The 26956-nt window shown below is 48.7% G+C and overlaps 2 protein-coding genes across 2 annotated transcripts in view; one reads left to right on the forward strand and one right to left on the reverse strand.

The window, feature by feature from the left end:
- Nucleotides 1-9399, forward strand: part of LOC132467258 (rapamycin-insensitive companion of mTOR-like) — a 30356-nt gene extending 20957 nt beyond the window's left edge. The window contains exons 32-37 of the mRNA XM_060064437.1: nt 1190-1449; nt 2881-3081; nt 3728-3883; nt 4758-4881; nt 6622-6760; nt 7311-9399. Of these exons, the coding sequence (XP_059920420.1) occupies nt 1190-1449; nt 2881-3081; nt 3728-3883; nt 4758-4881; nt 6622-6760; nt 7311-7400 (970 nt within the window). The 3' untranslated portion in view covers nt 7401-9399. The remainder of the gene's footprint in view (nt 1-1189; nt 1450-2880; nt 3082-3727; nt 3884-4757; nt 4882-6621; nt 6761-7310) is intronic.
- A 247-nt stretch (nt 9400-9646) lies between these two features.
- Nucleotides 9647-25523, reverse strand: npc1l1 (NPC1-like 1). Its single transcript, XM_060064439.1, has 21 exons — nt 25281-25523; nt 23288-23449; nt 22205-23116; nt 21752-22045; nt 21412-21635; nt 21185-21285; nt 20882-21054; nt 20511-20639; nt 18422-18604; nt 18152-18266; nt 17363-17628; nt 16302-16391; nt 15765-15955; nt 14636-14763; nt 14384-14513; nt 13570-13625; nt 13303-13453; nt 11740-11971; nt 11214-11327; nt 10854-11016; nt 9647-10398 (listed from the first exon to the last, which is right to left on the reverse strand). The coding sequence occupies exons 1-21, from the start codon at nt 25320-25322 to the stop codon at nt 10190-10192; spliced, it is 4065 nt and encodes a 1354-aa protein (XP_059920422.1). The 5' UTR covers nt 25323-25523; the 3' UTR covers nt 9647-10189.
- Between the last annotated feature and the right edge of the window lie 1433 nt (nt 25524-26956).

The following is a 26956-nucleotide window of genomic DNA, read 5'->3' on the forward strand; positions in this document are numbered from 1 at the left end:
TTTGTGTGTGCGTTTGTATGTGTGTGCACGTGTGTGTGGACATGCCGGGCCCCATCAGGCAATCTGAAAGGCTGCAGATGTTTGAAGAGCCCAGGCCTTACCGCAGGCTGTCCCAGGCCGTGTACCCCTGGTGGGTTGAGCCTGCTCGGCCTACACTAGCTAGCCAGCTTAGTGGATAGAAGCCACTGTTTCCTGCCTTTTTGCTTTCAAGCCATTTGTATAGAGCCTCCTTCTCCTGTAGACCCGTTGTTTGTAGGTTGGTTTTGATCAAATTCCTCCCCTTGTCTCCTCCTCCTGGGCCCATTCCCACAGACCGGCAGTCGTGTCGGTCCCTAGTGCCGGTAGTCTCCGACAGAGTGCCTGTCAATCCAGCTTTTTGTTTAGATCTGGGGGTCCCTCGGTTGGTGACCTAGCCCTAGCTAGCATTCTCCCATCTCGTAGCATCACCCTCCTCTACCTCTACCTCTCCCTGCGCACAACCACCACCATCACCACCACCACCACCAACACCAACACCACCATCACCACCACCACCACCACCATCAACACCTTACCTTGTCCCCACCCACCTTACATTGTCCCCACCCCCCTTACATTGTCCCCGCCCACCTTACCTTGTCCCCGGCCACCTTACCTTGTCCCCGCCCCCCTTACCTTGTCCCCGCCCCCCTTACCTTGTCCCCGCCCCCCTTACCTTGTCCCCGCCCCCCTTACCATGTCCCCGCCCCCCCTTACCTTGTCCCCGCCCCCCCTTACCTTGTCCCCGCCCCCCTTACATTGTCCCCGCCCCCCTTACCTTGTCCCCACCCCCCCTTACCTTGTCCCCGCCCCCCCTTACCTTGTCCCTGCCCCCCCTTACCTTGTCCCCGCCCTCCTTACCTTGTCCCCGCCCCCCTTACCTTGTCCCCGCCCCCCTTACCTTGTCCCCGCCCTCCTTACCTTGTCCCCGCCCCCCCTTACCTTGTCCCCGCCCCCCCTTACCTTGTCCCCGCCCCCCCTTACCTTGTCCCCGCCCACCTTACCTTGTCCCCGCCCACCTCACCGTGACCCCGCCCACCTCAACGTGTCCCTGCCCACCTTACTGTGTCCCCCAGCACCACCACCATCACCCCCACTGCCACCATCACCATGTTCCCACCCACCTTACGTTGTTACCCAACGCGTGGCCCCTCTGACCCCCCACCCCCAGGTTCCTGAAGGCGCTGAGCTTCGCCTCCCTGGACAAGGAGGAGCTGCTGAGCCCCATCAACCAGAGCACGCTGCAGCGCTGCTCCTCGGTGCGCTCCATGGTGAGCAGCGTGACGTACGGCTGCAGCGACGACTACATCGGCCTGGCCCTGCCCGTGTGCATCAGCGACATGTTCCACGTCCGCGACGCGCCCTACTTCCAGCAGAGGGCCAGCCCGCCCTCCGAGGAGAGGAAGTGCTTCCTGTTCGGCGACGGAGACGGTGAGCAACGATTCATGGATGAAGACATGACATTTGTCTACGTTATTTATTTTTTTCAAAACGTATTGGTTGATGGCCCCTCGTTAACATTTTGAAAAGCAAAACGTATTGGTTGATGGTCCGTCGTTAGCAAAAATTAAGAAAACAAAACGTATTGGTTGACGGTCCCTCGTTAACAAAAATTAAGAAAAGAAGCATATTGGTTGATGGTGCCTCGTTAACAAAAAAATATGTAAACGTATTGGATGATTGTCCCTCGTTAACATTTTTTAAAGCAAAACATATTGGATGATGGTCCCTCGTTAACATTTTTTAAAGCAAAATGTATTGGTTGATTGTCCCTCGTTAACATTTTTTAAAAAACAAAACATATTCGAAGATGGTCACTCACAAACAAAAATGCATTTTTTAAAACTAAACGTATAGGATGATGGCCCCTCGTTATTAAACAATTAAAAAACAAAACCTTTTGAAAAACCATTAGATGATGGTCTCTCGTTTACATTTACGGAAATCTTTCTTGGGTGTTCGTACCTTATTAAGGAGCAGGTTGCTGTTCTGCATTCAATCACATCAAGCACTCATCAAACAGGATCTCAAGGCTCTTTATAGTTTCTTTACTGCCAGAGAGCGCTAATAATAGCGCCCTATTGACGTTATATGGGGCAGGGCGAGCTTTAAGATCATGAAGGTAAGGCCCACGTAGGTACCGTGACACAGAGCAGCAAGCGGCTGTCAAAAAACCTCTGCTCGAGGTTGTCAATCACCGCGCTTCCAGTAGCACTGGCATGTCACCTTGTGCTTCCCCTTGTGATGCATTGGCATCGAAATAAGTATTTTGGTGAGCGTGCACGTTGTGTTACCGAAAAGCTGTCATTCTTAGCTTCACAGCATGAATATAGTCTCTCCATCGAATTCCTTCGTACTTTGCCGTCCCGTTGATTGATTGATTCACTCACGATCCAACTGAGATGTGCTTTGATATTTGTATTTGCTAATAGACTAGCAAAGTGGTCTGTGTGCTGTAGTCTGGTGTGTTATAGTCCAGTAGTGTATCATGACACCATTCCTTACGTCGGCAAAAGGGACAAATTCAACCGTTCATATAATAATAAATAAATAAATGCAGTTAATGTTGAAGAGTAAGATCAAGCGCTTTAAAGTGCAATAATAATACTGTTGAATAGTGACTCAGTCGGTGCCTGCATGCGTCACTGACCCTGCCCCCCTTACCTTGTCCCCGCCCCCTTACCTTGTCCCCGCCCACCTGAATGTGTCTCCGCCCACCTGAATGTGTCCCCGCCCACCTTACCTCGTCCCCGCCCACATTGTTCTCCCCGCCCATCTCCCCATGTCCCCGCCCACCTGACCTTATCCCCGCCCACCTGACCATGTCCCCCCCCCCCCCCCCCCTCCCCCTGCCCCCCACAGAGCGCCCCCCCATCCCCGTGCTGCGGCAGCAGTTCAGCATCTCGGAGCTGATCGCCAGCCGCGGCGAGGGCCAGAGCCCGGCGGGCAGCGACGACTCGGGGCTGCAGGAGCACACGGAGGACAACTGCCTGTACTGCGTGGGCGCCGTGGTGATGGGCTTCCCCGCGCAGCTGCTCATCAACGGCACGCACTCGCGCACCGGTGGGTGGCCACACACACACACACACACACACACACACACACACACACTCCCACACTGGTGAGTGGCCACGCATGCACGCACGCGCGCACGCGCGCGCGCGCGCGCGCGCGCGCATGCAAGCCGCACACGCACGCACCGGTGACTGGCCAAGCACGTACTGACACGCACTGCTGTGAGGCAGTAAACTGGGATGGGAGGGAGTGGCGCCTGACCATGCTCACTGGATACTGTGTGCGGACACACACACACACACACACACACACACACACACACACACACACACACACTCCCTTCTGTGACGCCACACACCAATAAATCCTCTTTCCTTCGTTTTATCTGTTTCACAATTCAACTAGTGTCAGATTGTGCCTACTTATTACATCATGGGACATTATGATATCATATTTCTATGTTTATGACCTTTCATAGTAAAACTGGGGAGAACCTGTAGAACCCCCATTGGTCCATCATTTCACGACGCCGTCATAACACTGGAGAAGAACAGTCAGAACGCCATTTTAAAATATGAACCGTTCCAACGTCACCCTTGACCCCACCCCGCACATGCTCAGACGCACCCGTCAGGACACGCCCCCAACCCCGCTGTGTGCCATGTTAACCCTCCTCCTCCCCCCCTCCCCCCAGACTACGTGGAGTTTGCGTCGTGGAGCAGCCAGAGCGGGGGCCACCGGCTGGAGGCCATGCCCCCGTCCTTCTCGGGGGGGTTGGGCTGCAGCGCTGCCGCCGTGTCCCAGGGCTCCGTGTGCAGCAGCACGCCCACGCCCGGGGACGTCGTCGTCGGTGAGAGAGAGCTGCTTCTGTTGTCCCCCCCTTACCCCCCCCCCTTACCCCCCCCCCCCCCACACACCCCTCCTACGCACTCATTGGATGTCGTATGTCCTTGTATTTAAATAATAGTACCGGTACTTAGTATTGTGTAGCATCTTATCGTAGCTCGCTTTGTTGTGCACCGACAGCGGTATATTGTTGTCGTTTCTCTTTCCTTTGACAAATGTACTTATCGTAAGTCGCCCTGATGTCAATGTTTGTGTTGGTGTGCTCACAATGTCCTCAATCTGGGGGTAACTCACCACTTCTACCCGTGGACCCCTTGGTGGGGGACAACAGGGAAGGCTTCAAAGCACTTTATCATGGACTTTGGTCGAAACCCTGGTCTTAACGGCCTTTTTTAAACAGCCTTTTACTGTGATACCCATCATAGGGCCGGGGATAGGTGATACTCAGAGTTTGGGACAGGTGATACTCAGAGTTTGGGACAGGTGATGTGCAGGGTCAGGGTTCGGTGATACGCAGGGTTTCGATAGAGTTCCAGTAAATTGTCCCCAAGGGGCATTTTGTTTTACAACAGTCGTCATGGTAGTAAAAGAATACAAACCAACCAAACAAACAGGAAGTAATCAGAGATCCGTCGCGTCATAATAAACGGGTAGTGGGTAATAAAGTGACCTTTATTCCCAGAGAGGGAATAAAGGAGGGCTTGTTAGAGCTGTGTCTATCAGAGCCACACCTTGGGAGGGGAACCCTGCCCTCCCTTTATAGCCTCTATTCGGCCTACAGATTGTATCCGTGTGTCTCATCGACCATAGTCCCCACGCTCTCACACACCGGGTCAGCGACGCTGACCGCCTCCTCTTCCTGTGTGCGTGTGCGTCAGCTGGCAGGGCGCTGCTGGACGACGCCCCCGCCTGTCGCCCCCTGCTGAGGAAGGAGGTACTGCGGCTCATCGTCAACCTGAGCTCCTCCGTCGGGACCAAGGGCCACGAGACGGGGCTGCTGACGTAGGGACACGCACGCACGCACGCACACACGGGCACACGGACATGTTCACATACAGACACACAGCACGCACAAGCACACTAGGGCTGGGCGATTAATCGAATTTTGATCACGATTTCGATTTTAGCGTCAAACGATTACAAAATTAACATAACCGTTTTTTTCAATTTCTTAACATGTTTCATAGAAAGGGCAGAACAGCTGGATACTTATCTGTATATCGTTTTAGATTGGAACATTTCATTTTTTCTCTTTTAAGGTGAAATTTCAAAGTTCAGAGAGACATGCTTCAGACATGTCCAAACTCAAACACACAGACACACAGGAAGCACGCGCACACCTCATTCAGTGGAGACGTGTACGCACACACACCATTGTTGATGATTATATTCTGTATTTATATATTTATACAAAAGCAAATCGTAGAATTAGTTATAGAGACATTTTATATATTTGTGGCAGACATTCCAGGGAATCCTCCCCCAAGAGAGTCGAATGCACTTTGGCACCTAATTTACGTTAAGTACAAATCGTCATCTACTGCACTGAGCCTGTGTATTTGTCTGGGTTTGTCAAAACATTGCGTGTAGAGAGCGACCAACGTGTTCCTGCTTCTCTAAAAGGGCTCATGTCACGCCACCAGGTGTGGGTGTGATCACCTGGTACGAGCCGTTTGGCACAGGGAAGGAATGACTTTCATAGTGACATCAAAAGTGGGCGTGTCCACCTCGATATACGCTGGATAGATCAGTCTACCAGCCTACCCAGTGGACCGTAGCAAACGTTGCTCATCTATCCTTCAACAATCTGGGTGGACACGCCCACTTGAGATGTCACAACGGCTTGTACCAGCGAATCACACCCACCCCTGGTGGCCTGACACGAGCCCTTTAAGGGTGACGTGTTGCGGTGCGTGGAGAGTAGGGATGGGCAAAATGATTATTTTCCGGGAACTAGTTCTTTCAGTTCAGTTCACTGTTTTGATTCGTTCGTTACGTCAGATTACATCTTAAAAAAAATAAAAAATAAAAAAACTTTTTTTTATGTATATTATTTTTTTTCATGGGTCCGAATAGGACCGTCAAGACCGCAGTCCGCCGTTTGGAGATGCCTGCTATATAGTATATCGAACGTCCCACCAATATTTATACCACTTGCTTACTCTCTATATTTCATTCATGGTTTTACATTTATAATTTTATTTTACTTTACATTTAATTCTTCATTGTTCAGGCATTACAGAACTTGCATGGTCATAAATAAAAAATACGAACTGCAGTTTAATTTCTTTGTTTGTTCTTAAATTGATGTAGAATGGAGCAAAGACTCCTGGGATTGGGAAATGCGTTTATCCAATAAACAGATGGAGGGTTAGGCAGACAGAGAAAGCGTGCATATTCGACGGTACCGCCTTGTCATTGGTTTACCCAGGTGCCATTCCAACACCATTGCTACCTCTCATTGGCTGAATCTTTGAGCACGTTGTAGACTCAATCAATATAAGTCGCGGGGAGACGGAGCTCTGTTCGTTTGTATATTTTATTTTCGTGACCATATGTTTGGTTTATGTTAAAAAAAAAGAATCAAAGAACCAGTTCTTCTTGTTTTGGGGAACCAGTTCTTGTCGTTCACGTTCGGGATTCGTTCGTTGTAACGAATCAGTCGCGACCGACGCATCCCTAGTGGAGAGTGACCTCTCCGTGCTGTGTTGGCGTCCCCCCCCCCCCCCTCCCCCTCTGCAGGATCAAGGAGAAGTTCCCGTATGCGTTCGACGACATCTGCCTGTACTCGGAGGTGTCCCACCTGCTGGCCCACTGCATGTTCCGCCTGGCCTCGCGCCGCTTCATCCAGGAGCTCTTCCAGGACGTGCACTTCATGCCCGTACGTACCTCCATCACACAACCTTCAATTTACTTATCGTCGTTTTCGTGGAATGCGGCCGATCATGTCTCCTTTGCATCTGATGGGATCAGCTGATTTTTACCCAATCAGATTCCGCAACATCCATTAACTTAAATGTCCCTTAAAAGCCTTCAGGGCTCGTCTTTGTTCATCTTTCATTGAATTACGGTCACACGCTCTAGACCAGGTTCAACCCCTTCAATAGCAGCAGCATCGATGCTGACCTCCTCAACAGCAGCCGTTGAGGAGGTTAGCATCGATGCTGACCCCCATAAACAGCAGCTGTTGAGGAGGTTAGCATCGATGCTAACCCCCATAAACAGCAGCTGTTGAGGAGGTTAGCATCGATGCTAACCTCCTCAACAGCAGCTGTTGAGCAGGTTAGCATTGATGCTAATCTCCTCAACAGCAGCCGTTGTAGGATTTGTCCAAAATGGCACCATCTTTATCACACGCCGGTGTTTGCTGATTGGGCGACGGGAATGAGTTCCGCCGGCCCCGTGTGCTCACGCTGCCGTTCTGTTTCCAGATGTACGAGGAGGCGGACGCCATCCTGACCAAGGCCCCCAAAGCCGTGGAGGAAGACGCAGACCCCGAGGCCCCGACCGACGACTCCTGATCCGAACCCCCCTGCCCCCCTCTCCGCCCCCCTCCCCGCCCCGCACAGCTCCGCTCTGACCGCCCGGCCCCCTCTGCACACACACACAGGCGTACACACACACACACACACACACACACGTACATACACGCACACACACACGCGTACATACACGCACACACATGCACATGCAGACATGTGCACACTAACAAGTACCCACACACACGTGCACAAACAGGCTGCGAGGATGAGAGTGCAGGAGACGCTGAACAAGACAATGGGGCGGGGGGGGGGGGGTTTGTTTTGCGATGTGTGACGGTCGGCGCTACACAAACAACACCTGAGGGTCGGGGGCTGGTGATGAACAACCACAACCACAACGACAACAACAGTAGTTGTACCCCCTCCCCCCGTAGCAGTGTCTCGGGCAGGAAGTGGGAGCCCGTCCATCCAAGATGGCGTTTTCCCGGGCGGTCGCGGTCTTCGCCGCCATCGCGCGGCAGGCTAGCGCCCCCCCCCCCACCGTGTTTTAAAAAGAAACAAAACAAGCGCAGCACAAGCCACCGCCGACAGAAAGCGCCTGCGTTCTCTCTTCTTCCAGAGGCGGGGCTTTCTCTCGGTCCAGAGACGAATAGGGCATGTTGTCGTGTCTATCAAGTGATGACTTTTATTTTATTTGTTTGTTTTGTATTTGTTTTATTCCCCCCTCACCCACCCCCCCCCCCCCCCCCCCCAAAGCCCACCATATTGTTTCCTTTTTAAGAAGGAAAAAAAAAAAACACTACACAATGTCTTGCTATTTAACATATAATAATAAAAAAGAAAACCCTACTTTACAGCCCCTAAGGGCTCGTGTCCTCTCCCACAACGCTCTGTGTGCTGCCAGGCTGACATCGCTTGCTTCTCTTCCTCCTCCTCTTCTTCTTCTTCTTCTTCCTCTTCTTCTTCTTCCTCGTCCTCCGTAGCCTCTCGTCAGCCCTGTCACGCTGAACACTTATCTATTTTGTAAAATGTCAAGACAATCAAACCCTAAAGAGTGTCGCTTTAAGTTTAGTTTACTACCCCGGAGAGTGACACAGCCGTACCCGGAGACACCGGTCCCTGCTAGTTTACAGCCCCCCCCCCCGCCCCTTCTCACCCACAGCGAGGCCCTCAAAAACCTGGCGAGAGCCTCGGCTTTTACCGACTCCACAGCCCGTCGCCCGGGCCCCCCCCCCCCCCTTGAGGCGGGGCGCTCTCTGCAACCCTCGCCCTTGCCTGCTGTTTCTTTTCTCGTTCGATAGGTACTGCTTTAACTCTCGGCCTGGCCCTCACCCCTCCCTCACTAAGGCCCCTGTCCATGGGGTGGGGCCCCGAGCTGTCCCATGCCTTCCTACTGCCGTCTACCCCCCCCCCCCGCTGCATGCACCCAGTAGCATGGCACGGCTTGTGACCCACCTGACCCCCCAACCCTACCCCCCCCCCCCTCCTCCTCACTTGCTTTTAAAGACGTTTTTCACTTACGGTAAGGCTGCCTTTTAGAAGGCGCCGTTTAGATTGCCGTAAGTCTAATTTATCTCTGACACGTTGGGTTTTATTTCTTCCCACAATGCAATATCACTGTCTGTGGTTGGCTGAGATGGGCGGGGGGGGGGGGATATGCGATGATTAATTCCAGGGAAATTTATCAGTTTCCGTTGGGCTTGTTTTTGTTATGTTTTTTGCTATTATGCTGCTACACAAAATGGGACTCATAGAGAGAAGATTCATAGATCAGTGGAGCGACGCCAGAACCGGTCTATTTATTGTATGTCTGTACCATAAAGTGAGTTCCACCAGAGAAGAAAAAAGTTATTTATATTTTTTTTCCTCAAGACTGTATTATAATTTAAAAGATTTTTTTTGTTTTTGTCGCCTGAAATCGTGGTTTCCCTTGTATAATGTGTACAGTATGTTTTGGGGGCATTGCTGACCTAAAGAAAACATACAATCCTATCTAAGGGATGCATTGTTAATAAAAAAAAAACATTGATACCCAAAAGCCTTCTGTCCTCTGGTATTTTATCTTGACTTGTATCACATACTAAAGCTATTTAAATCCTTTTTTAACCCCCATACAGAAGATAAAATGTTGAAAACTGCTGATAATTAGCCCGCTAATAATCAATCTCTGTATTAAGCGCTCATATTAGAAGTGTAGCACTTATATACTAATTATTGCAGCAAACCATTCTGTCAATCATACTTTCAGAGACTAGGTTAATTAAGTAGCCTAAGAGACACAGATGTATAGCTTCTTTTGCATCGATGCATTTATTACACACTATAGAAACATTTGCTTTACAAAATAGAGGTTAATTGCTGGAGTGTTTCCATTCGCTTTTCAATAAACACTATCCCTGTGAAATATAATCCTAAATACAAAATAATTACTTTAAATAAACACGTTAACACATAGCATTTTTTTAAGTATAAAAAGACATTCAATTATTTGTCTATTGCTAAATGAGGTACTGTCATCTGCTTTGTCATTTTCATAATGTTTTGACGAATGCTCTCCAATTACCATGTTAAAAGTATGTCTTGATGTCCAAATCAGGAGTCCCTTCTTGTCACCTTACAATATATTGCACAGTTGTTGGGTGGTGGGGGCTTGAAGTCCCGCCAACCCATCCCAGATAAAGTATGGCCAGCACAGGCCGAGTGATTCCCATGTCAACCCTTCGCACTCCTCGCTCTCTTCGTTCGGGTCTATTCACTGCGGAGGGATCCACCGGAGATGCAAAAGAGCTTGTAAAACAGTTCAATGTTCGTTTTTTTGTCCCGTGTGCTTATAAGTAGCTGAGACTCTCCCCTGCCTGGGTTCCTTCGGCTGTAGACGGGTTGGTGAAGGGGAGGTCGGGTTTCTCTCCGTGCTCGTAGCCCTGGTTGTGGTGGCCGTTGGGGTGGCTGTGGGCGTTTTTGTTCGTCTCCCGCTCCTGCCGAGCCTTTTCCTCGGACTGCTGGATTTTTAACAGCACGGCCTTGTTCACGCCGGGACCTGAGGGACATAACAGCAGCCTTAACCACTGCGCTTGTTGTTGTTTGGTATGTGAAATGTCATAAGATTGTGTTTCTATCTATCACTTATTATTGTTCTCTCGCTCACCTTGTGCATATTGCATTTCAAAAGTAGGGCGTTTAGCCGACGCTTTAATCCAAAGCGATTTACAATAAGTACATTTGTCAGAAGAAAGAGAGACAACAATATATCGCTATATAAGTGTTGATTTAGGTTCATTTAAAGGTTAATTTAAAGTGCCAGGATATACAACCTACAATAGGAGAGTTTTTAGGAGAGTAACTTGCAAGAGAGAGTGAGGCTGAGAATAATCTAAATTGGAGTCGCTACAAAAAAAGCAGAGTGCTAAACAACCTAGTTTCAAAACAAGGTGTGAGAGTGGGGTAACCACAGAAAACAACGTGTTTGACCGTCACACAGGTGCTTCTCCGTACCGAAGTAGCTGAGTAGCACAGGCAGGAAGATGAGGCCGTGAGCCATCCCCAGCAGCGTGATGATCAGGTTCAGCCGGAAGAAGAAGATCTGGATGAGCTGGGCCTTGGCGAACGCCAGCACGATGATGCCCGGCAGGTTGGTCATGGCCACACCGGCCAACACCTAACGGGGCGCACACACGAAGGGCACCTTAGTTCAGCGGCTTGGACGACCACACACATACACACACAGACACATGAGCATACACACACACATGCGCTTACACACACACACAGACACACACACAGACACATGCGCATACACACACAGACACACACACACACACACACACAGTATGAACAGATGAGTGGTGTACTGACCGCGCTGCCCATGGTGGCGGTGGCCTCCTTGGCCCTCTCGATGTGGGTCAGCTGGATGCTGAGGGCGAAGGATCTGGTCAGGTGGGACACGAACTCCACGGAGATGCCCACCGCCTGGGGAGGAGACAGACAGGGCGGCTCACAGGGTGTTCTGCTCCTCAGACAGAAGGATTTCGCAGGATTGTTGACGTCGATCCCCTCAAAACATCATCAAGCGCGAGAGAGATAGGTAATGCTGGGGTAGGCCGTTGCGAAAACCAGCCGGAGTAAGTCCGATTTTGAAAGTATCCAAACCTCCCCTTCCTTCAGGCCGACCCCCGAAAACCACTCCCCCAAAACATGGGACTTAGGCCCTGTCCCAATCCTCCCACTTCCCCTAGATTTGAGCCTTGAATGCTAGCCAGCTCGGTAGACTTGCAGCTCAGGGTACCCAAAGCAAGGGTTCTTGTTAAGGGGAGAGAAATGGGACTGGGCCCAATGCGCTAGCTTTAGCGATAGCTCGGCCACGAGTCCGTCCTGCTCTCACCGTGACCAGGTTGATGAGCGCCACGGCGTTGTAGTCGATGCCCCACAGGGTCATGATCCCCACGGTGTCCACGGTGATCATGATGATGGTGAAGAGGTTGAGCAGGCCCGACCGCAGGTCCATCCCCAGCAGCAGGCAGCACACCACGAAGGTGGGCAGCAGGCACAGCGAGATGTTGAACAGGCCCTCGGGCACGATGGTCAGGTACTGCTCGTAGAAGGCGTACGTCACCCTGAGAGGGGGGGGGGGGGAGGAGGGGAGAGGTCAGAGGGCTAGAGGGAGGCATGGGGGAGACGGGGGAGGAAGAGGACTGGTCAAAGGGCTAGAGGGAGGCACGGGGGAGACGGGGGAGGAAGAGGACCGGTCAGAGGGCTAGAGGGAGGCATGGGGGAGACGAGGAGGGAAGAGGACCGGTCAGAGGGCTAGAGGGAGGCACGGGGGAGACGGGGGAGGAAGAGGACCGGTCAGAGGGCTAGAGGGAGGCACGGGGGAGACGGGGGAGGAAGAGGACTGGTCAGAGGGCTCGAGGGAGGCACGGGGGAGACGGGGGAGGAAGAGGACCGGTCAGAGGGCTAGAGGGAGGCACGGGGGAGACGGGGGAGGAAGAGGACCGTTCAGAGGGCTAGAGGGAGGCACGGGGGAGACAGGGGAGGAAGAGGACTGGTCAGAGGGCTCGAGGGAGGCATGGGGGAGACGAGGAGGGAAGAGGACCGGTCAGAGGGCTCGAGGGAGGCACGGGGGAGACGGGGGAGGAAGAGGACCGGTCAGAGGGCTAGAGGGAGGCACGGGGGAGACGGGGGAGGAAGAGGACCGGTCAGAGGGCTAGAGGGAGGCACGGGGGAGGAAGAGGACTGGTCAGAGGGCTAGAGGGAGGCACGGGGGAGACGGGGGAGGAAGAGGACCGGTCAGAGGGCTAGAGGGAGGCACGGGGGAGACGGGGGAGGAAGAGGACCGGTCAGAGGGCTAGAGGGAGGCACGGGGGAGACGGGGGAGGAAGAGGACCGGTCAGAGGGCTAGAGGGAGGCACGGGGGAGACGGGGGAGGAAGAGGACCGGTCAGAGGGCTAAGTTAGGGAGACGGGAGGCGAGTGGGTTATGGAGGCCATGTGCGAGGGATCCTGTGTCGAGTGACACCGGATCAGAATCAGAGTCACCTTTATTACATCGTATTGTGCCGTACCCAAGGGTCAAAAGATTAGGCTGGGTTCCTCAACAGTTTCATAGCAGCAATAAAATAAAGTAAACAATAATAAATCTAAAACTAAGCGGTCAGAAGTAATAAGGTGTAGATAAGTGTATCAAGTGGTAGTGGTAGCAGTGCAAGGGTTGTAGGGTTGGTTTTGGGCGGTGGATTGGGGGTCGTGGATTAGTTTGGGTTTGATTCACACCTGGGCTCCTCTGATACATGTCATGGCCTCTCAGGTAGGGTCGTCTTTTAAAACCCACTTTTCTATTGTTTTGTCATTGAATTCTTGAAAAGGGCAACAAACAAAAAAGTATGCAAAAGAGAAGAGAACCAAAAAGAGAATCCACAAGCTGAGGGAGCCTGGGGAACACGACCTACGTGTAGGGGAAGACCTCGAAGTCCGGCGCCGTTCCCGGAACCGCCCTCATGCCCATGGTGATGTTGTGGGCCAGCTCCCGCGTCTTCTCCAGCGCCTTGGTGAACTCCTGCGAGTTGGTCAGGCTCGTGTGGTACGCCATGAACCGGGTTGCTGCGGGGCGGAGACACACGACACCCGCTGTAAGCAGCCGAACCCGGACGGATCTGACCCCTGATGAGACGGCTGATGACAGGTCATCCCCATGACGACAGCGTGATGTCACTCACCTATAATCTCTCCGCTCTCATCTCTTATCACAGCCTTGTCATACGCCCCAAGACCACTGGGATGGGGGGAAAGAAACGTGGGTGTTAGTGTTTTTTTAATTGCCGCAGTTCAAAGTTTCACAGTTATTTATTCTGTTGTCCCTAACATAGTTTATGTTAAGGGATGATTATGGTCCCACGTTCACTCAACGCAAGGGGGTTACGGACCCCGTTACAAAAATTGTAACCTTCCGTTGAGGCAATGCAGCAGCAAGGCCTGTGATTGATCCGCTCACTAAAACCCGACGCAGAACCAAAACAGGTTCACGACTGCGTTGAAGCGTCTGCGTGGTCCTTGCGTTACGTGACGTGGGACCATAATCAGCCCTTTAGAGTTCACTTCATCCCATGAACATGAATGTTTGCTGTTGTCTGTTGCCTAAGTGTCACTATCCAGGCCTAGAGGTCTCACAGTGTAACTCATGTTGGATCCAGCAGTCCTACTATGTTAGAGCAGAACTTCTGGGGGAAGACCAGAAAAACCAGGCACTGAAAGGCCAGTTACGCCTTATTTCCTATTTTATTACCGAGATATTTGACCAAAGACAAACTTAATGGCAGACGACGCTCTCACAAGGGGATTCCATTAATTACAAGATTTCGACAGTGGCCAGTTTACTAGTGCTGGCCAAGTTTGTGTTAGCCAATCACAAACTTACATCTCCCCGCCTCCAGCAACATGATTAGTCGAAACTAAAATCATGCGGGAAAAAAAGGTGAAAACCCCTTCATTGGATCTTGTCTGTCTGTTCAGGCTACGGTGAGACTCACTCACCCCTTGGGACACTGCAGGTCCGGCCTGTTGCCCAGGAAGTCAGGGAGGAAGCGGTTGAACTGCTCCACGGAGGGCCTCACCACTCCGTTCGCTGGGGCCTTTATGCACCTCTTCCCACAAAGCCATGCGGCTGAGGACGAAGAAGAAGAAGAAGAAGGGTTTAGGGCCGGGCTCTGCCTTTGGGACGCAGCAAAGGGCCATATGTGTTGTTGCCTGGTTGGGTTACGAGAGACCAAAATGTAAAGAACTCACATTCACTTGCGGGGCAGAAGTTCCCAGTTTCTGAGCCCAGGGTATACAGCCGACAACACTTAGAACCGGGATTCAGCCAGTCAATAAAGTCATCCACCCAGGAGTTAGCAGGCACAGCCAAGTAGGACCTAGTGAGCACGCCGTCGGTTAGTGAGGCACACTGAAATACAACTGAACAGTTCCCTCTATTTCTACATTACTCTTTATATATAATATACTCTTTCTTTTTCAGAGCCCTATGACTCATGCATACAGTAAATAAATCAAAGTGTTCTTAAGAATATGCATATTAATGGAGTTTAAAGAGAAGCTGATTCTGATCAGAGAGTCATTGAAACCTATGCACGGCTATTTTTTCACTATTCACTTTAAATTGTATTCCATTTAAATCCTGCTCATAAGACTGCTTTGGCTATTGCCTATCAGCCACATATACAGCTCTAGAGTCTGACAATATGGTACAAATGCAGGGAGGAAGAATCGCTAGCACTAGTTATAATCACTTTCCCTTTCACAGCCTGTGGAGGCAAGCAGCAGCTTTGGGAGCTCTGCCAGTCGTTGGGGACACCGGGTTCTTTACGACGGCCCCCTGAATGTGTGCTTATGAAACCTTCTGTGACAAAGTTGAGTTGTGATAAAGGCTTGTATAAAAACATTGGACTGCGTCTGACACAGGGCCCTCGGAGTACAGACAGAAGAGCAGCATGGTTTGGTGCACAACTATTTTGATAATTACGTCACTTAATGTGAAAGGCGATAAGTAGCATGGCGCCTAAAAGGAATGCTTTCAATCCTTTTCCCATAGCACAGTTGATCATTAACTGTTTTGAGTATAGAAGAGATGACAAAGAGATAGCAGAGGGTTCAATGCAGCGTGTCGGGGCATTAAAGCTACACGGAGGATGGCATGTAGCGTGTCAGAACAGAGCAACAAAACCGACAACTTAGGTATCCTTAAAAACATTAAAATCATAGGGGTATTCTTACATTTATCTTACACATTTCAGTGAAACAATTTCCTTCATTTCCTCGCCGGTTTGCTCTGAGACATTGGTAACATCCAAACGTGAGCCTGTGAACTACATTATTAACCAATCCTGTATAGATCGATAAAGCATAACCCACTCACAGTTCAGGATATTCAGTGGCGTACTGTATCTTCTGTGTGAGAGAGAACTGATCACAGCCCACGCTGGAACAAACTGCGTCCATGCCAGCAGCGCTGGTGAAGTTGAATCCCTTGGTGGTCACAAAGTAGGTCGGGATGCCCACCTCAAAGTACTTGTACAAGTACTTGAAATACTCCAGCATGTAGGAACCCTGTTTAAATGGTAAATGGACTGCATTTATGAAGCGCTTTTATCCAAAGCGCTTTACAATATTGCCTGACATTCACCCATTCATGCACACATTCGCACTTCAACGGCGGAATCAACCACGCAAAGCGACAGCCAGCTCATCAGGAGCAGTCAGGGGCTGTCTTTCTCAGGGACACCTCGCCACCAGGAGGAGCCGGGGGGTTCAAACTAGCAACCTTGCGGTTACCAGCCAACCCGCTCTACCCCCTGAGCTAATGTGCCCAAACAAAGCCATTTAGAACGGGATGGTACGCCTAGTATGAGTATATGAGGATGAGTTGAAGCAGCGAATCCTTAGGGCTGCCTACCTGAGGCATGGCCAGCTCCTGATCCAGTCCTACCGTCACGTGGAACATCAGGAATATAGAGCAGCAGAACATGATCACAAACACCACCATCTGGGGAGGCAACACAAATCCGTTGGAATCGTCTCCACTCAACACGTGTTCACTAATGCTTCTTCACTAAGGAGCCTCCACTTACCCACTTCGACAAAGCATCTCTGAGAAACTACTACTTTGTCATTGGGTGGGAATTAAGTGGATGAATCGTAAAGTAGTAGTAGTAGCACAGTAAAGTAGAAGAATTGTAAAGAAGTAGTAGCAGATGGTAAAGTAGATGAATTGTAGAGTAACACTAGCAGACGATAGAGTAGATGAATTGTAGAGTAGTACTAGCAGACGATAGAGTAGATGAATTGTAGAGTAGTACTAGCAGACGATAGAGTAGATGAATTGTAGAGTAGTACTAGCAGACGATGGAGCAGATGAATTGTAGAGTAGTACTAGCAGACGATGGAGTAGATGAATTGTAGAGTAGTACTAGCAGACGATGGAGTAGATGAATTGTAGAGTAGTACTAGCAGACGATCGAGTAGATGAATTGTAGAGTAGTACTAGCAGACGATGGAGTAGATGAATTGTAGAGTAGTACTAGCAGACGATCGAGTAGATGAATTGTAGAGTAGTACTAGCAGACGATGGAGTAGATGAATTGTAGAGTAGTACTAGCAGACGATAAGAGTAGATGAATTGTAGAGTAGTACTAGCAGACGATGGAGTAGATGAATTGTAGAGTAGTACTAGCAGACGATGGAGTAGATGAATTGTAGAGTAGTACTAGCAGACGATAAGAGTAGATGAATTGTAAAGTAGTAGTTGTAGCAGAGGGTAAAGTAGATGAAATTGTAAAGTCGTAGTAGCAGACGGTAAAGTAGATGTGTTGTAGAGTAGTATCTACAGATGATAGAGTAGATGAATATTAAAGGAGAATGGGAGGATTATGTGAAGTATGTAACATGCATAATGCTGGTGTTATTGTCAACACCACGGTATCCATTCAGTGTGGTGGTCCGGGCGCCGGCTCTTACCACCACGACCCTGCTGACGGGGTGCAGGAGGACGGGGGCGTAGTACTTCCTCATCAGGGGCATCAGCAGCCCCTCGTTGGGCTTCATGGGCCGGCGCGTTCCCACGCGGACGCAGCACACCAGCTCGCAGCGGTTGCTGTCCTGGCGCCGGGCGTCCAGGGACAGCAGCGCCACGAAGGCGGTCATCTGGAGCAGGAAGTCCATCAGCACGGCCAGGGCGGCGTACAGAGCGAAGGACTTGACCGCCGGCATGGTGGACAGAGCCCCTGGGAGCGGAACAAGGGGGCCGCGGTTAGACGGGAATCGCCGGTAGGAGAACCCTGAAGTACCCGGGCATGACGAGGCCATCCCTGGATCAGAACTCCAGAGTAAAGGCCAAGCTTATCTGTAACAGTTTTTTGTGTTTTGATTTTAAAAAAAAACTGGAGAATACTATTTTCATTGTTTCCATCGTTTTGCATTGATGAAGCGTTCTTATTCTGATTCTTTAGAATTCTGATGCTTTAGAATAAGTCTTGCTGACATCCTCATCTGTCATCGACATACTGTGAGATGCCTCAAGAAACCTCTCCTCTGAGAGTTTGGACTTTGAAAACATATCTCATATCTATCTTTCTTCTGACAAATGTACTTATTTTAGGTCGCTTTGGATAAAAACGTCTGCTAAAGGCCCTCAGTGTAAATGTAAATATCTTCTGATGGCTTTAAGGTGTTCTCGCAAGCAACGATGGAACCAATACATCTTGAGATATGTGGGCTGTCTTACAATAGGAAGGACAGGTCTCTCACCTAGGAAGAAGCAGATGGACTCTGATACACTACACAGGAGCATGCTGGGAGCAACATTTCCCAGAACTCGCCCGATCTGCATTTCTCGGGTCTCGCCAAGCCTCCGCACATCTCTCTAGAAGGATGAGCCCAGGTTTTTAAATGAAGACTACCTCCTTCAGTTATTGCACGCACACTATGCATGCAATAATGTGCGTACATTCGGTCTTGTGTACATGTACTGGATCTTCCCATGCATCTGTGGCAGCTGTCCTGTCCTCTGTCTCTCACCTGGTGTTCCAGCACAAAGATGAAGATGTTGTCGGCGCCCACAGCCAGAACCAGGAAGGGCACCACTTGCAGGATGATCAGGGAGGATGGGATGCCTATCCAGGCATAGAAGCCCATGGAGGCCAGCACGGAACAGCCCACCACCAAGATACCCCCCAGACCCACCAGGAACTTGGAGTCCACCTGCGGGGGGGAAAGCAGGTGTACAGTGTGATGATGCACAGACTTGGCTGAATACGTGGTGTTTTTAGTTTACTCACTTTGTCTTACACCTAGAGCTATAAATAAAGACAGAGGTATTGTTTTATCGACAGATTTTGAGAAATGCGTCTGAGGTTATATTTGAGGGAGATCCGTTTAATTAAAGGGGTAGTTCGGAATTTTGGACATAGGGCCTGATTCCCAAGTGAGCATTGGTATTCTATATCACTGGAGACAGTTTTCAACACATTTCATACAGTCCTTCTAGTTGCAGAGTTCGCTCGTGCTAGGCTAGCGCAAGTCAACGGGCAATGCTAGCCTGCTATTAAAAACAGTCTTACCCACTCCACAGTACACCCGAGGTAAATCAATTATAACGACAGACTATAAATCGAAATGTCTGTTTATAGAATAATGTTAGAAATAAAACCAACCTTGCATTGCATTGCATTTTGAGGGAATTGCGGGGTCTCAGCAGCAGTGTTTATATTCCTGTACGTAGGCTACGGCAGCGGCGGACTGATACCTAGGTTACCTGCCGCTGTCATTGCTACAAACGCAGAGTACAGTGAACGAAGGAATTCTATAAGCGTATTCAATTAACAAGATATGCCCACGTTTGGAGGAGTTAGCGATGCATCTGCTTTTGAAGACGATTATGAGGAATTTGTTGTATCCAACGAACCGTACATGTACGAGCCGGTGTTTTGATGTCCAAGCCAGCAGCAACAAGCCACAGTTGAGTCCTTTCTGGATCTCGCACTGGAAATTGGTGGAAACTTTGTGGTGCCCATCTGTACCGTTTATTTCTACAATTTCTAAAAGCACACTGAACCATCATGTTGCCTAGTCGTTCAATTGCGCTTCTGTCCCACGCTTCTCTGTTTACCTTCTTCTGTCGTGATTCGGTTACAAACCTAACCAGCGCATAGTAAAATTCCGCTTCTGCTGAGAGAGTAGTCCCTCGATGATTCATGCGATGCAAGGTTAGTTTTATTTCTAACATTATTCTATAAACACAGACATTTAAATCTATAGTCTGGCGTTATAATTGATTTACCTCGGGTGTACTGTGGAGTGGGTAAGACTGTTTTTAATAGCAGGCTAGCATTGCCCGTTGACTTGCGCTAGCCTAGCACGAGCGAACTCTGCAACTAGAAGGACTGTATGAAATGTGTTGAAAACTGTCTCCAGTGATATAGAATACCAATGCTCACTTGGGAATCAGGCCCTATGTCCAAAATTCCGAACTACCCCTTTAAGTGTATTTAACGCACAATGCTGACACAATGGGTATTGAGTTGATGGCCCACTGACCATGGCCCTTGCATGTGTAACAATGTTACACACTGGGGACCCAGTTTGTTCCCATAGAACCCAACAGTGGCGACACTGTTGGGTTCTAAGGGAGAAATTACCACTTTATGCCAGAGTTGTCGCCAAAGTTAACAAAACGGAAATAGTTGAGAATGGTTCTTTAAAATTAAGTCATTTAGAATCTTTGAACAAGTACACATTGCCCTTTATAATCTACAGCATGTGTTAGAGATTGTGTAGGGGCAGTAAAACTAGTCTAAAGATGACGGTAGAGATTTCGTTTCTCAGTTTATTGCACTCATCATTGCCACAATATCTATATAAATATATATATCTGTATCTATATCTACTCTGCAGTTTCTCCATTTGGCTTATAAATACATTAAAGTCCATTTAAAGGTGGTGAGAAGTCATAAACATTTGCTTGTAAAGATCAGTGTCTGTTAAGGTATCTTATCTCATGACCCTCGCATTCACAGGTGACCCGAGAATAGTGTGAAATACGGTATGGGGAAGTGAAGGCAGACAAACCAGTCAAACCATTTGGTTTTGAGGGTTCGGGCGGTCTTACCAGTATGCGTTTGAAGGATGTGTACTCCCCCAGCGCCACAGCGATGTATATGAAGATGACGAGGTAGCTGATCATGAAGATGGGGATGTCTTCCGAGGTTGTTCTGTTGATCTCATCCTCCAGCGACCTCTGTGTGCGTAGCGAGAGAGAGAGAGAGAGAGAGAGAGAGAAACAAGAGAGGTCAACACCCTGACCCTGTCAATCAGACGAACCACAAAACCGTGTGAATGTGTGTTCATGTCCATTCCACTGGTGGTCTCTCAGAGTTTATGGAGAATCGCATCCAATTAGGTAATACCTTGTCCTCAAAGACTAGCTCCTTAACCACATACAAAATAGCATTAAGAAGACATCAGCCCCCAAGTTCATACCTCCGCCATGTAGGCAAATGTGAAGTTGTTGCTGGGGTCCCGTTGGTATTCTTGGACGATGTTGAGGAAGATTTGCTCCCACTCCAGGGCCACTTTGAACCGGGGGTCGTCCCGATTGTAGTTGTTGAGGGAGAAGGTCAGAATGAGAGCTTCTGCGTTCGTGAAGTCTTCGTCTGAGCGAGGAAAGAGACATGGGCAGGATTAGAAGGCAAGCTTGTAAGCTTGCTGTGTCTGGGTGTTAAAGGTTGGTGAAGGGTTTTGTCAAGTTTGATTGACACACATGGCAGAATGCGCGTCACTCACTCTCGTAGCCTCCGACCGCGAGGAACGGGAAGACTGGTGCCCCATAGTCGGCCATACAGCTCATACCCAGGTCAGTGATGTCTTTAAAAGACAGGGGTGAGCTGTGGACGGGATGGAGGTCATTCAGTCTTCTTTACACTTCATCATTCAGACACATGTATGTTTCGTCAATATGGCCCCACATTCAAGACGATTCATTCATCTTCTTTAGGGTTAGTTTTTCTTACTTGACACAGTAGATAAAGTGGTCCCTCCAGTCCACTTCTTTGGTTACTCCTAATTCTGTCATGTTAACCTTTGCGTTGAGATTGGTTACATTGTTCTGGAAGTACTGCAACAGACTGTTGACCGCACAGTCGGTCATCCCGGGGTTGCTTGGGTTCAACGGTGCAAAACACACATCCTTCAGTGTGGCAGTTCGGTTAAGGTCCGATGACCAGAACTCAATATTCTACAGAAAGAAACACAAATAACAATCAATAGGCACAATTATTTTCAAATTATTAATATATGCTTTGATAATAGGCGAATGGTGCGAACACGATGCTATGGTTAAATGGTCTTTACTTGTATTCTTGTCTGCAGCGCCAACAGCTGAGTTAGGAGATCTTTCTCGAGGATGCCACTGAAGTTTTGCCTCCCAAACAACAGAGAGTCATATATGTGTCCCTTTCTGCCGGGGGCTGTCAGAATCAGCTGGTTGGTCCGGAAGAACGGGTCAAAGTACTTGTCATGGAAGTCCTTTTCTTTGCGGGCCCTGCTGTTTGGAGCAGACCACAGCTGGACGGGATCGGTGGTGAGTTCGATGTACATAAGGCCTGTGGCAAAGACGGCCACCACTATGGCTGCAGCAAGGAGCACCTTAAAGGAAGAGAGGTTCGACACAAACATTACCGAATGAACAATGGCGTCTGTCAAGGTTACCTCATGTCCCGGCTCAATTACCTTGATGACCAAACCAACAACATCCAAGAGCATAGGGCTCCATGATCTGCAATGAAACATTCAAAAAAGATTTACCTTGAGTGGATGCGAGGCCATTAGGGTTCCCCAGGACTGAAACAGAGAGCCCAGGAACTCCTGAGCAGCCAGGCTGTTTTTGTCCGTACACGAAACCTCGGAGGGATCGATGAGGGGCTGGGTCACCGTGTTCCCATTCTGGTCCTTGGCACTCGTCTTCCCTGTCCAGCGCTCCTTGTCCTGCTTCTCCTTAGCGTTCACCCAGCAGGACACCAGCAGGTAGAGCAGGAAGGCGACGAGCAGGAGGCACAGCAGCAGGATGGAGATCACCAGGAAGCCGTCTGTGCCCATCAGGCGGAAGGGTCCGGCGGGCATGACCGGTGGGGGCATCAGCGGGCACGACTCCTGGCAGTCCTGGCAGGAGCAGACCTCTCCCCCCGTCGGTGTGGTCTCGTTACACCTCAGGGTCCGCCCGTTGTACGGCACCATGCCTGTGGGCACCCCCGCTGTGACTCCCGGCGGTATCAGTTTGAAATCGATGTCTAGAGGGGCCAGACCGTTGCTGGAGTCACCCTGGAAGTCGTACCACCGCTGGGCGGTACACAGCTTGGCGCCATAGCGACCACACATGGTACTGATGGCAAATCCTCCAGTGGCAGGGATCCGGACATTCTGGCAAGACTTGAAGGATCCCTCTGCGAAGGCGGTGGAGAGGTAGGCCTGGTAGCCAATCACCACTTTCACGTTCGTCCCCATATAGGTGACGTTTCTGGTTTCTGTGACGTTCACTGTCTGGGTCTGGTTGGGGCTGCATGTGTTGATGCAGTGCAGATGGGCAAAGTTTTCCGCACAGGAGGGGCAGCGAATGAGCACCGCCTTGGACAGGGTCAGGCTCAGCTCCAGGGACTGGAGCTGCTTAATGGAGCAACAGGCAAGGGTCGCGTTCTCTCCACGGTCCAACATCGGGCACACCTGCAAAAGAAAGGGGGTTCCATGGGTTTGTTGCCTGAGAGACTTAATGCCAAAGTGCTACATTCACAGTCAAATTCCAGTCTTGTTGTTGTTCTCTTTGCCTCATGACACATTCTGTCTGTTGTCCTTCTTTCTATGAGGCTGTGCGGCCAAAATGTAGAAACGACTCACCGATTTGAGCTTCAGGTAGTGGGCACCCTTGAGGGCTCGCGCAGGGGTGTAGCTGAGGCAGGGAACGATGGGTGGGATGAGGGGGTTCTCAATTGAGGGGTTCCTGCCACATTCCTCGTAGAAGGCGCACTGACCGGGCTGCACCTGCCCCTCAGACAGGACCTGTGCGAGGAGACCCCCCGATCAGGACATTATCAGTATGTGAGTTTGGCAGACAGGACATGTTCATTCATTGTCAGTGAGGGAAGGAAACCGTTTGGGTTAGTATTGACTATGTACAATTAACTCTTCGTTTTACTTCTTGGATGTTTTAATGCTATGATGTCATTTTCTTAATGTAACGGTTGGACCCTTGGACCTGGGAACCACCCCAGAAGAGTCTGCCTGGGGAGGCCCGTTTCAGTTTCGGACGTTTTTCAGAAGGTAATTATCTCTAATGATGACGATAACTTATCTGTGAGCCGAGTGTGTCTAGAGTTTGTATCGCCATGTCAGCGAGGTGGTGTGATGTTCAAACCATAAAAGGGAGGGAAGACTGTCAAAGGTTGACTGACAGTGGTAGTCCACCTCTCTCATGTACAAACATTTTTTTTTTTTTCGATCCCAGTGTGTGCGAGCAGAAGGTATTACTTCTATCTCTCTAAATGTAATTTTCACTTTTATGCTGACAACACAGTGATATATTGCTCTGCGTTTACCCCAAATCAGGCTCTCGGTCAGCTCCAAATTGCTTTTAACACTGTGCAACGTAACCTGTGTGATTTCAAACTTGTTTTAAATGCTCACAAGACAAAGCTCATGCTGTTCACAAAAGCTAAATCAAAGCCCTCGGACCTTCCTCCTATTAACACTTGGCACGGCTGTGTGATTGAATCTGTGTCTCAATATAAATATCTTGGAATTGTAATTAACGATTCTCTCTTTTAAACCACAACTTGTGAAAAAACTAAAGATAAAAAAAAAAACTTACTTTCGAAACAAATCTTGTTTTTCTTTTGAAGCCAAAAAAAAACTTGCAACATCTATGTCAGTGTTGGACTATGGTGATGTTTTATATATGAATGCATCTTCAAAATGTCCTAGTCTTAGACACGGTCTACCAAGGAGCACTGACATTTGTTACTAATTTTAAAACCCTCAGCCACCACTGCCCTTTGTATGCTTGAGTTGGATGGTCTGCCCTGTCCAGCCGCAGACTCCATCATTGGCATATCCTTGTTTATAAGACTATCCCCTGTGTTGTTCCTTCGTACCTGCATAAGTATGTAATTCGAAAAAGCACAGGAACAGTTCCGCTCTGAGGACATGTTCTTATTAACTGTGCCTAAAGTCTGTACTGACCTGGGGAAAAGGCCTTTTAGCTATGCTGCTCCCTTCTTATCGAACGATTTGCAGGGTGAACTGAAGCTTGGGGAGCTGGATGCCCTGAACAGATTTAAAGCCCTTCTTGATGATTTTGAAGCGGGCTCTGTCTTGTACATGTTTTGTTTGATGATGTTCTGACTGTGACTCTATTTTTGGGTTCTCTGTTGTTTTCGAATTATTATCTGTAACTGTGTAACTGTGCTGCTGCCTGTCATGGCCAGGACTCTCTGGTAAAAGAGATTTAGAATCTCAATGAGACTTCTCCTGGTTAAATAAAGGTTCAATCAAAAATAAATCACATTCATGACGTTTCTTTGCAAACACCCATTCAAGGTTCCTGCGATCACTGTGTCTTTTGGACACTTTTTGGCAACAGTTAGAAATAGTCAGTGGACTCTGACCACTGGGTAAACTTTGCCAACAATCAGAGGGTACAAAAAACAACAACACTAAAAGCACTACTATTACTACAACGTGGTGGGTTATTGTTACGTGTGTGTGTGTGTGTGTGTGTGTGTGTGTGTGTGTGTGTGTGTGTGTGTGTGTGTGTGTGTGTGCGCGCGCGCGCGCGTGCGTGCGTGCGTGCGTGCGTGTGTGTGTGTGTGCGTGTCTGTGGAAATGTACTTACAAAACATGCGAGGAAAATGATAAACGTCGTCACACGGGCCATGGCTTCACCTCCGAATACCTTTGAAAAAGAATCTCGATCTTTCTCCCCCCCGCGAACTAACACACACAGAGAGTCCTGAGGTCCCCCAATCAAAGCTCTTCCCGAGGTACTCAGAGAACACCCTGGTCTCCGGAGCTTCCACCCTGTGGCTGGTCTTGTGGAGTGTGTGTCAGTGGGATGGGAGCAGAGGCAACCAAGCCCCAGCCGGCACTCACCCCTCTGTGATGTCACATCTGGCTAATCTGGTCCGATGTGATCTGTGCCAATCACAACCGAGGATGATCAATTCCTTCCTCTGATCATTAACAGGATTCTGACGTTCCTAGGGGGGAATAAATAAACTATAAGTGATTAATGATTATTGGCATGTGCATTTGATGAATTCTACTGCTATACTTTTATATTCAACGAAAATACCATTTGAAATGAATTCATATATATTTAAGAGTAGGGGCCCCTTAAATATGTTGATATAATTATTTATTTTATAATAAACATGGCTTGCTCTACCGCAACAGGTGGTACAATGCCAAAAACTGTAATGTCTCAAATAACTTTCAAATAAATAAAATGCATTGAAACTGTTAAAACTAGAAGTTAACATGAGTGTTGGCTATATGTTGATCTGGATAGTTTTGTGATATTTAACTGTCAAAATGATACTTTTATGAATGTTTTTCTCTCAATTTACATCATTTGCTGTAAGAACTTTACCTTATTTTATTGTCTCCTCAATTTGACCCCAAATAAGGTTTTAATCCAAACATCTATTAAATAGAAAAATGTAAAGTGCATTTAACATTTACTTTTTCGATCATATTAAAATATTGAATCAGTCAGTCATGCAAAATGTATGCAAACAATTTCAACATTTATGCAAACTATTTCACCAATTTAAACATATTTTATATATTGAATGAAATGTCCCCAAGAGCCCTGTAACAGATTTTGGTTGGCTACGGTAATGGAGAAAAGGATACCATTATACTTTTTCAAAAACTTCATCTGGTTAAACAACTTTTGAACAACTGGTTAAACAATTTTAACCCTGAGAACATGAATCGTTTGACAAGTGTGCATAATTGTGGAGCCTGCTCTGGATTTCTGAGGCTAAAACCTCAGCCCTGTCCAATGAGTAACAAAGGAGGGGAGATGGTGACATTTAGACCTCACAGGGATAGTTTTACCTACAGGTGAAATCATACTGCCATGGCTATTACCATATTATGGTAATATCCTTACAGAAAGGATTAAAATGACATGTCATCCCAGATAGGTAGATGGCAGAGTAAGGATTAATCTATTATGGTTTGACCTTGACCGCATGCTGTTATCATTCTTCAAGGACCCAGTGAAGATAACTTGCCAAGAAGCACCACAAAGATCATGTCCAAGGGATATTGGAACGATCGGGTCTAAAGTACTTTCACACATTTTAAGTGTTGGATAAGCAGAGATGGTCCAATAGACAAGAGAAAACAGCAAAACAGTGGTATCCATCGAGTTCATCACCATTGAGAAATGGTGGTAACATGTCAGCAAATTCACAAATTAATGTTTTGCTATGAGGATGCTTTGTTGCATAGGCCTAGTCTCACAAATAGTATAAGCCTAAATCTTAACTGAACAACTGA

This window comes from Gadus macrocephalus, chromosome 11, assembly GCF_031168955.1.
Source record: "Gadus macrocephalus chromosome 11, ASM3116895v1".
NCBI lineage: Eukaryota > Metazoa > Chordata > Actinopteri > Gadiformes > Gadidae > Gadus > Gadus macrocephalus.

Bases quoted from the DNA above. Each gene is read 5' to 3' on its own strand.
- npc1l1 (XM_060064439.1), bottom strand. From the start codon at position 25,322: ATGGCCCGTGTGACGACGTTTATCATTTTCCTCGCATGTTTT. The intron at 21,055-21,184 runs GTGAGTGACGCG...TTCCTCGCTCAG, and splicing joins CGCGGTCGGAGGCTACGAGA to ACGAAGACTTCACGAACGCA. The intron at 10,399-10,853 runs GTACGGAGAAGC...TATGTCCCTCAG, and splicing joins TGTGCTACTCAGCTACTTCG to GTCCCGGCGTGAACAAGGCC.